Below are 10,783 nucleotides of genomic sequence, written 5' to 3'. Positions count from 1 at the left end.
AGTAGCACAACGCTACAAAAATAAGTAATTAAAAAGGAAAAAGAAAAAAGATGATTGATTAGAAATAGCAAGAATGTATTGCAGAAGCCACCATGAAGTAAGATGGCAGAAGACAGAGAAAGCAAAGGCCAAAAATGTTGATAGTCCATTCCCAATAAATGATAAATCACAAAAATTACTGCAAATTTTTTTGTCATACCTTGCCATCACTTTGGATCACGAGTTGATGAGGAAGGACGATCATTGCCATTCGAATATTGCTTACTATTTATATCATATGTTGATTCCTTGGCACGTAATAAAGATAGTGCTTCATCAATATTTGTGCCAAGAGAACTCTGTTGCAAGAGAAGCTTCACAAGATCCTCCAAACTTTGGACTCTATCTTTTGTCTCATGAAGTTCAGTTTTCATTGAACTTATAGTCTCTGCATGTTGTTGCTTAATTTTAGCAATCTCCCGATCTTTCTGCAGAGATGTTTTTGTGATTGTCCTCCCATAACATCGAACTCTTCCTGGTTGTTCTTTGCCAAATACTGCAGTAAATGCTTTCTCGGGAGTGTCTCCAGCTTCTTGGTGGCTCTTAAGTTTATCCTATTAAAAGAAAACATAACAATTTTATCTTGTTCCACTCACTGATTCTCATGCTTCTTTCCAAAACAGCCTAAAAGTAAAGGTGTTATGTCATGGCTATTTCCTCCTTTTCAAGAAGAATCCTCCTCCAGGGGGAATTGACTTTGAAGGCTCTAAAATCAAGATATATACATATTACATACTATAACAATACATTTTTTTAGTTTAAACCCTCCGGTGGGAATCTTAAGGGTAGAAGAGAATCCAGGATTTTATATTCAGGATAGGATCTTAAGTTTTATACAGGACAATCTGACTTAAAATAATACTGTAAATTAAGGCAGTTTTATTTTAGATCAATTTGTAAATTAAGGCAGTTCTACTTCAACTTATTATGACTTACAATAACAGTTTGTGTTCCTGAATCAAGCCAGTTCGAGTTGCAACAAACACATCAACCTGTAATGGGTCTTCTTTGTTCTCATTCATTTCACGCTACAAGTAAGGAGAAAGAGTATTAAAAATGGCCAAAAATAATATTTATCTAGTTTTAAGATGGTCATTATACAACAAGAAAAAACTTATAAAAAATCAAAATTATTACCATTTCATTACGCACTCTTGCAAAACTTATAGGTCCCATTCGATGTTGCTGTTGTTGCTTTTTACGATTTTCAGAATTTAAACGAGATAGAGCCTATACCCAAAAAAATTAAAGGGAGTTATATGTAATAAACCAAAAGCATAAAAAAAGACAAAGAAACAGAATTATTTATTCTACAACTCACCTTAACAGAAGGAATACTCCAATATGCAATTAACTTTTGAAATTGAACTTCTGGAATATCTAAAGGGCGATTTTTCAGCATATCTTCAATGTTGTTATATCTCTCAAAATGCTTTCCCTTGATTCTTGTTTTGTAACCTTTCCAAGCTTCTCGAACACCAGTCATCACCCACCCTTTCCCCTCTTTTGGAAGAATGAACTTTGACTACGAAAAAGTACAAAACAAAAATTGTAAATGACAATTCAAGAACACTAAAAACAAAGACAAAACTGCAGTGTAAAACAGCAGCTATATATTTTCACAAAACTATAGCTAAGCCATACGAAATTGAAAATTTTCAGATCATAAAAAATAGATGAGAAATAAAACACTTACAATAATATATTTCCATATGCGCTTTTTGACTTTGAGGGGCACAGCTTTCCAACTAGTGTACATCAATGTTATGAAATCGCTATTCCTTCCCATTGTTCCAATAAAGTAAGTTAAATCATTCACTCTTCTTAGAGTTGGTCCCACTGCTTATCCTTTATAAAAAGTCACCTCTTCTCTTTCTTCCCAACTTCTTGCATGGATTTTAGCACACCTTGTTTTTCCTCGTGTCCTTCTAGTCTTTGGAGTATCTATAAATATGTGCAACTGAAGGAGCTGAAGGAGTCGTAATGTCTTTGCAGAAATGTTGTGAGTTTTCTTTGAAGATATGTCACCTTCAACTACCGCAGGCTCAATCCAACGAGAAGTTCCACACTCATGGCAACATGTTTCATTCTCGTGCTCTTTCCAATATAGCATGCAGTCATTTGGGCATGCATCAATCTTTTTATAATCAAGACCTAAATCTCTCACCATAGCCTTGGCTTTGTTGAAAGAAGAAGGGAGATTCAAGTTAGGAATAGCCTCTTTCAACAACTCCAGGAGGGAAGTGAACGAGGCATTGCTCCATCCATGTAGACACTTCAACAAGTATAGTCGGATGGTGAAAGATAACGTAGAAAATCCCTTGCAACCAGGATATCGTAGAAGATCCCTTGCAACCAGGATATAGTTCCTTGCTAGCCTCGTCAACCAAATTATAGAACTTCTTTGCATCTTCGTTCATACCTTCTTTTTCTCCCTCAACATCTGCCACATTCCTAAACCTTTCGTCTAGCAAGCCTTCAATGTCATCGCATGAATAAATCTCATCGGTATCACCAGTATCGACATCCATACCAATTACACTTTCCCCATGATTAACCCATCGTGTATAGCCCTTGACAAATCCAAAGCATATTAAATGGCTATAAATAGACTCTCTTTGACCCCATTTAAATCGCTATAAATAGACTCTCTTTGACCCCAAAGGAAGTTGCAACATTTTGCACAAGGACATAGAATTTCCTCTCCTTGAGGATTTCCAACGGAGTAAGCATAGTCCAAGAATCTATTGACGCCGTCTCTAAACTCTTGGCTATGTCTTGGTAAACTCATCCAGTTCTTGGATGAGTCATGGGAAAACCTAATTATTCATAGTGATATTACTATTAAACTAAAAATGATTATGGTCTTAAACACCAGCTAAAAACAATTTTATTTTATCAAAATGGAATCTGAAACTTGCTATATATGCACGGTTGCTCAATATAAAATATATAAAAAGAAATATTAAAAAAATGCTTTTATATTTTAAAAGAAATATTAATAATTCTTTTATTATTCTAAAAAGTTAACCAAATACAAACTAATCATAATTCTTTTATTATTCTAAAAGAAATATTAATAATTACTTTTGAAAAGATATATTTTAAAATAAAAATGCTTTTATATTTTAATTTTTTAATTAAACAATCAGTATTTTGTTACATAAAAAAGTGCAAAAGAATAACATAAACATATAAAAGCAAATAAGTATAAGATAGACTTACGAGGTCATGCCGCAATAATTTGCACTTAGTGTTCTGAGGTCATGCCGCAACAATTTGCACTTAGTGTTCAGCTGCGTATACCCAAGTATGAGTGAAGGAATCAATCTGATTAAGAAGGAGAGACCAGAGAAGATGAGAAAGAGTACGAGTGAAAATGAATTGTGACTTGCATAGAATCAATCTGATTCTGCACTTAGTCCAGCTTTTATATACACAAGAGAGTGCAGGTTTTATATAAACAAAAGCATTCTGTTTTGTGACTATTTGATTCATATTTGTGTATAAAATACGAATTAATTTATTTCAAGAGAAATATCTAATGAGAAAAAAGAAAAGTTGTTGTTTGAACATAATGGTACGTGTTTTTTTACATCGATGTTATTTACTCAATCCAAAATTAAGGAGAAGTGTTTTGATTTATGAATCAAATTTTTTTGGTATTGTCATTAAATTGAGCACAAATCAAATAAGTACAGAAATACAACAAAAGAATGTAAATGTTTCAACAACTAAAACAAAGCAAAATAACAAACATGAATAACAATTAAATTCTATGATCCTTTCTTCTATTAATGTATTTCTTATATTTTCTCTAGATGATGCACCACCAATTTTCATGCTGCTTCTTTTTGGATTGGTCTTCCAACATCCCCTGTCACTCTATTTTCATGATATACATTATTATCTACCATCTCTTAACATTTTCTCCTAACACCATCTCTTCCAGTAAACGTATTAAGTATGCTAATAATAAAATCAGCTTATTGATATCTTCCTTATGCATTTGGTTTCATAAACTTTTCTTCAACTAATCTGTCTCAATTGTGCATTCACTTTGTCCAACTTCTACCTTTAATATTTGTCTTTTTCCACTCTTTTCTATATATGAACTCTTTTTGGCTTGCAATTCCACACTCAAATTTTGTATGATGAGCTTCAAGTTCATGGTTTTATTTTTCAAAACAAAAGTTTGTTCCCAACACACCACCTCCTTCCCTTTTAGTCAATCTACTATTTTCATGAATTTTGTACATAGAGGGAACAAAAGCTTTTAAACACTATTAGCAAGGCCATTAAAAAAAATGTAAATAATTTTGATTAATATTTTTAAGATACTTAATAACCAAATATATTAATGTGGTTGTGATTAAAAGCTTGGAAGGTTGAAAAGTACAGGAGGTAGAAATTTGATCATCCAATTGTTTAACACTTGTATCTATATCATTTGGAAGCTAAGCTGTTCTTTTAAATCCCCAAATCAAGAAAAATACATGACAATTGTATCTTTTAATGGCCTTGCTAATAGTGTTTAATGCATGACACTTATTTTCTGGTAGGAAACGTAGTGTAGGCATGGCAAATAAATAAATACCATGATTTATATTAGCTAAATTTTACAAGAGGTTAGTGTGATATACCCAAGTAATAGCTTCTTTTTCTCATTTTTTTCATGTTGTAACTTCCATACCAATAACAAAGCTAACACATGACACAATCTTCTATTAACATGTAACAAGCTTATGTTACATACCAAAAGTGAAAACTGCAGTAACAATATATTTATGAAGTAAGAGAGCAGAAGAACCAATCAAATGTAAGGGTGGGACCCATTGAGTTGCACACGTGGCAAATAAGGGGAACAAGATTTTGCTACCATGAGGCCAGGAATGTGAATACTCAGTTTCTGGCAGTTAATAATAGTAATTTAGAAAAACATGTTTCAAAAACTAGTCCAATAAGTACATGATGAAGATTGATCCATCCATTTCAAGATAACCTCCATTATGACCATTACCTTAATTAATTCAGAAGCTTGTAATCTTAAGCCAAAGATATTCACCATTCTCACCTTGTAGTGATGTGTTTCTTGGGAATGATCGATGATTTTTAGTTGTTTTGTAAGCCTTCGAAAGAGTTGCCACTGTAGCTTGTGCAGCAGAATATGCAACTTCTGATCCAACCAAAGTTAACAGAAAAGCAGCCTGCAAATTTGAATAGGACACGTTACACAATTAAATAGATATTCTAAAGAAATTATTTTGTGAAGCACATAGGTAATTCAATACTGGCAAAAAAGTAGTAAATGTTATTTAAGTTAATCATCATCCCCCCAATCAAATTATATATGTTAAAAAAACATCAACTCAGTTAAATTTGTGATTGGAATGATAAAAATTAAGAAAGCAATCCAATAGTGAACCATTCAATTGAATTGTGCAACCCTAATTGAAATGCAATCGGATCGGAACCGGAGAAATTGTGAAGTGAAAGGAGAGGAATAGAGAAACAGTGTTACTTGTTGCTGCGAAGCGGCATAATCGGCGTCGTCGGATAAATCGTGAAGCTCCGATTCTAACATCGGCGAAATCGCAGAGAAGTGAAGATGAAAATAGAAAGTGAACTCACAGAGGAAATAGAGAGGAACAAGTTTAAAATTAATATACACAGCAACAAGTTTAACCAAAAATTAGGATTCAAAACACAAAAAGGTGCTAAAATAGAATAGAGAAAGAACAGTAGAATCATCAGTAACTGCAGAATAATGCCGAAACGAGAATCTTACAAAAAACACGAGCAGTGATAATCGAACAGTGACCGGCGGTGATGAACACGAGCAGAGAGGATCGAAGCTCAATGAGAAGAGGAGCAGAGAATCGAAGCTCATTCGTGAGCAGAGAAGATCAAAGCTCAACAATCGAATCACATTCGCGAGCAGAGATTGAGATCGAAGCTCAATAAAGGAACGCGCGTCATCATCGAATGGATTGAAGAACCAGAGAGGAATGAATCATTTGGAATGGATTGGGGTTATGGATTTCATTAGGGTTGGGTTTTGCTAGCAACGAGAGGCTCTTCTTTCTTTCTTTTTTTCCATTTTTCTCCGCATAATAGTTAACCTTGTCGTTTGAATTATTTTTATTTTTTAACAAAATATTAAAAATTTTAAGCAACACTTGAGAAGTAAAGTTTAAAATAAAATTTAAAGACAACTCTTAAAAAAAGTAATATATTATTTTTATAATAGTTGTTTTTGTATATTTAATAGAGCAACACTTAATAAGTGTCTCCTAATTTATCAATAGCATCACTTATGGTGTGTTATTAAAAATTCGTTGTTATAATACTATTTTATTACTACTAGTATAAAAAGTTACCTTTATATATATTAGGCAACTTTTTTTAAGTGTTATCTTGAACATATGTTGCAATAGCCCATAAATGTTGTAGTGGTAAAAGACTAAAGAAAGAGAAAAGAAATGGAAACAAAAAGAAAACGAGCAAAGATGTTTTTCGCTAAGAGTGGGCTAAGGTGATTGTTTGTTGGCTTGCTGCTGAGAACGAGCAAAGATATGGTGCACTACAAGAAATGTCGTTAAAATCGATGGCTAGGCCGTCGATAATATTAAAAATCGACAGCAAAATGGACGGCGGAGATGGTTGCTATTAAGCTTGTCGGTTTTTTTAAATTCTAATAAAATCGAAGGCTTGCCCTACCGTCGATAATAATTTAATAAAATCAACAATATCTCCGTCTATAATATGAGTTTAAGAATTATACCTTCTTACTAAAATCGTCAACATTGACGTCGATATTATTATATAAAATTGACGATGTTTCTGTCGATATTTGATTCAATAAAATCAACAATATTTTCGTCTATAATATGAGTTTGTGAATTTTACCCGCTTAATAAAATCGACAACATTGACGTCGATATTATTATATAAAATCGGCAACGCTTTTGTCGATATTTGATTTAATAAAATCGACACAATAACCGTCCATTTAATTATTTAGATACCGACAAATCCTTTGTCTATATTTTGTTTTATTATCTATTTTAAATTTAAAAAGCGACAACGTTATCGTCGATTTTAATAGCTATATTTTTTAATTATTTTTTCTATTTGAAAAATAGTAAACAATTAATGCAAATAAACTTTTAAATATAAAAATAAAATTTATACTAAATATTAGATAATGAGTTTACAAACTTATCAAAATAATAAATAATCCTCTAACATAAAGACTCAAGCCAAGATAAATAACTAAATTTAGACTTATATTAGTTTAAATTACAAACCACTAATAATACAAAATATTCAATATGCTATTGAATGCACTAAACTTGACAAGTCAAGATTACAACTCCCTTTCTGTTTAAATTACAATCCACTAATAATATAAAATATTCAACATTTAGTTATCCATAGTATGAACTTTTCCCCACACAATGGTGCTGATTAGTGAAGTAATAATTGAAATTTACTCATGGATCCAACATCCAATAGCTCCGCCTCTGGAAAGTAGGGTTCTGCTCTCCATGTGCATAGTAACAATTTAAGCCTTCGACAGTTCCAACCTAATGATGCAAATTATTATAATTGAAGATTGTGGAAATCAATATAGGGATCAAAAGGAAAAGAAGTATTCCATAAATGAAAAGTTGCAAAGTACTCTTATTATCTAATATTATACTAAATATTAGATAATAAGTTTACAAACTTATCAAAATAATAATAAATAATCCTCTAACTTAAAGATTCAAGATTCAAGCTTATATTCATCTAAATATGAGATACACATAGACATAGGAATATGCACGTTACTATAAGTTTGTTGATACTTTATATAAGGGTTAGTAGCATCACTACCACAAATGAACAAATATGAAAATGCACGTGTTCTCATATTATTCTACTGGTTCAAATACCTGGTTGCATTTGTTGCTGCCAATAGGGTTGTAAGGATAGCAATAACTGTGTGGATTGCTCTCTTAAATACTTCATCAATAGTAGCAAGATAAAGAAAAGTGCTAATCACAGCCATGAAGGAGAGCCAAAAGTCCATGAACTGACATGAGTGAAAGTTAGTCCATCAAGGATTAGTTCAAATCAAATACATTAGTGCTAACCTGTAGAACATTATAGCTTAATGCACACCAGGTGCCAACATCACATGCATGATATAGTCCACTTGAAATTCCACTTGATGTGAATAAAACCCATTTTGCTAATGCCTACATAAACAAGTTATTGATTTCGTAACACACAGAAGTCTATATAATGAAGAAACTATTTTATTGCTTATCTAAATCATCCTTAAATTAAAAGAAAATCACCGTGTTAACACAAATAAAAGGAGTGCTTTGTTCTCAACATGTAACTGAACAAAAAGATTTGATGATGTCCTTTAGCATTGCTAACTGAACAAAGTCATCAAACCTTTAATATTTTTTATTTATGAATTGTGTGTTAATCTAAACTAGAAGGAGAAAAGAAAGAGTTGACAAGAGTAAAGGAAAGAACAACCTTCCTCCTAAGGGCCCAATAGGCAGGAAGTATGGCTGCAGCATTCCATACAGTGAGAAAAATTGATTGTCGAACATGTCCTACAGAAACGATAGCCATGGAATCAGATAAAAAATAACATTACAATGAAAGGAAAGGAAAATGCAAATAGTTGAACCTTGATACAAGCAAACACCTTGATGAGTTACAATTTCAATGCTACAGTCAAAGCCTCCATGGTTTCAATCACAGGAACAGAAGTTGAGTCAAGAAAATAAATAAGTAGAATGGTAAATTACTTAGTAAGTTGGAGAACAAATGCAGAAGATACAATGTCTCAGTCATTACAAAGAATTTTATGGTTTTAGTTTAGCAATTTAAAGAAAAAAAAACAGATTGAGAAGGGCTTAAATAAACCTGTATGATGTCAATCCGCTAGCATCGAAAGAGAATTTACATTCGCCGCGGGAGGAACAACGTTTTGGGCACCGTTCAAGAGAAATTGACATGATAGTTGGCCCCTTTAAAGAATCATTGCTGGTATTAACATGTCTTAGACTGAATTCCCAAGTTCCTTCTCTAGCATACATAATATAAAAAGAACAGGGGAGGAGTTATCGGAACATGTCTTAGACCAAATTCCCAAATTCCTAATTAGTATATTTTCCTAATTTTCCTCCTAATCTGCCATACATGAAAGCTTCCATTGATACACTTGTTGCCACTCGTTCACTAGTTTGGATAACAGAAATTGATGTTGCACCCCAAAATAATCAGGTAAAGTTTACTACTCTAAACATCAAAGCCCAAGTTATCAAGTAGATTTGTGAATTGAGAAACTTCTCACTTATTTGTGAAGCACTGTTTCAGTGATATAGCGTTAATAATGATCATGATCTAAATTCCCCTGTTGACAAAGTGCAAATTATTTTGTGTTATTAATGCTTTCTTATGTATATTGTGTTGAATGTTATGGTATTTAACTTAGTTTATGATAAGGGAATTGTGTTGAAAGTTACCATCCTAGCTTAATACACTTTAAAATTGATACTGCTTAGAGAATCATAAAAGCTAGCATAAACAAACACATACTCTCAAACACTAATTTTGTTGTGTCTTATATATAAAATAATAGTCAAACTGAAGAAAACTATGTAACCAAATTCAATAGAATAAGTAGATAACTGAAGAACTGAAGATTGATGGTTTAGAAGTTATAGTAAACTCTCGTTGTAAGTATAGTTACTAAACCAAGCAATCAACCTTTCTTACAAACGTTTTGGTTGTCACAAGTAACAAACCCTTGAATAAATTGATAACCGAAGTATTTAAACCTCGGGTCGTCTTCTCAAGGAATTGCAGGGAGGTATGTTCTTATTATTGGTTATGAGTTTTGTAAATTGGGGGTTTTGAGAATGATGAACGAGTATAATAAATGACAAGTAAAATAAATAAATGACTGTAAAATAAACTCTTGGCAAGGTATGAGAAATTGGAAGTCCTATCCTAGTTATCCTTATCAATGATGACGAAAATCGAATCTTAACTCCACTTAGTTAACCTCTGCTGTTGCACAGGAAGGTCAAGTGGCTAATTAGTTTGATCTCCAAATCCTAGTTAATTCCTAGAAAAAGATTGGGATTATAGAAGTTCAAGCTAATTGGCAAAGATAGCGATTATCAATCACGTTGAGTTTGATAACTCAAGAATTACTGATTTCCTAACCAAAGCCAAGAATGTGGAAAGCTAAATTGAAATCATAAATATCTGGAATACCTCAAGTAACATTTGATGTGTGGAAAACGATCCAACACAAAACTCACCGGCAAGTGTACCGGGTCGCATCAAGTAATAATAACTCACATGAGTGAGGTCGATCCCACAGGGATTGAAGGATTGAGCAATTTTAGTTTAGTGGGTGATTTAGTCAAGCGAATCAAGTTTTGGTTGAGTGATTTGTGTTTAACAGAAATTAAATGACAGTAAATGTAAATGGGGAAGGGAAAAGTGCAGTAAATTGAAGAACAGAATTGTAAAATTGCAGAATCTTAAAGAGCAAGAAAGTAAATGACTGAAACTTAAAGTGCAAGAAACTTAAATTGCAGTAACTTAAATGGCAAGGAAAATAAATTGCTAGAAAGTAAAAGGGAATTGAGGAATGGGATTGTAAGATCTAAACAAAGAAGATGTAAATTGCAGTAAATGGTTGAGCAGAAAGTAAATCAGA

At 32.5% G+C, this 10,783-nt stretch overlaps 1 protein-coding gene across 1 annotated transcript; it reads right to left on the bottom strand.

Moving 5' to 3' along the window:
* Positions 1–206: 206 nt before the first annotated feature.
* On the bottom strand, positions 207–5,901 carry LOC127748480 (uncharacterized). Its single transcript, XM_052263042.1, has 5 exons — positions 5,828–5,901; positions 5,114–5,246; positions 1,361–1,564; positions 1,177–1,269; positions 207–593 (listed from the first exon to the last, which is right to left on the bottom strand). Exons 3-5 carry the CDS (start codon positions 1,523–1,525, stop codon positions 207–209), a joined length of 645 nt encoding a protein of 214 aa, XP_052119002.1. The 5' UTR covers positions 1,526–1,564; positions 5,114–5,246; positions 5,828–5,901.
* Between the last annotated feature and the right edge of the window lie 4,882 nt (positions 5,902–10,783).

The sequence above is a fragment of the Arachis duranensis genome, chromosome 6 (assembly GCF_000817695.3).
Source record: "Arachis duranensis cultivar V14167 chromosome 6, aradu.V14167.gnm2.J7QH, whole genome shotgun sequence".
Taxonomy (NCBI): Eukaryota; Viridiplantae; Streptophyta; class Magnoliopsida; order Fabales; family Fabaceae; genus Arachis; species Arachis duranensis.
This window is presented reverse-complemented; position numbering and strand designations above follow the sequence as displayed.

Bases quoted from the DNA above. Each gene is read 5' to 3' on its own strand.
- LOC127748480 (XM_052263042.1), bottom strand. From the start codon at position 1,525: ATGACTGGTGTTCGAGAAGCTTGGAAAGGTTACAAAACAAGAATCAAG. The intron at 1,270-1,360 runs GTGAGTTGTAGA...TTTTGGGTATAG, and splicing joins GGAGTATTCCTTCTGTTAAG to GCTCTATCTCGTTTAAATTC. The intron at 594-1,176 runs GTAATAATTTTG...TTCTTTTAATAG, and splicing joins CAAGAGTGCGTAATGAAATG to GATAAACTTAAGAGCCACCA.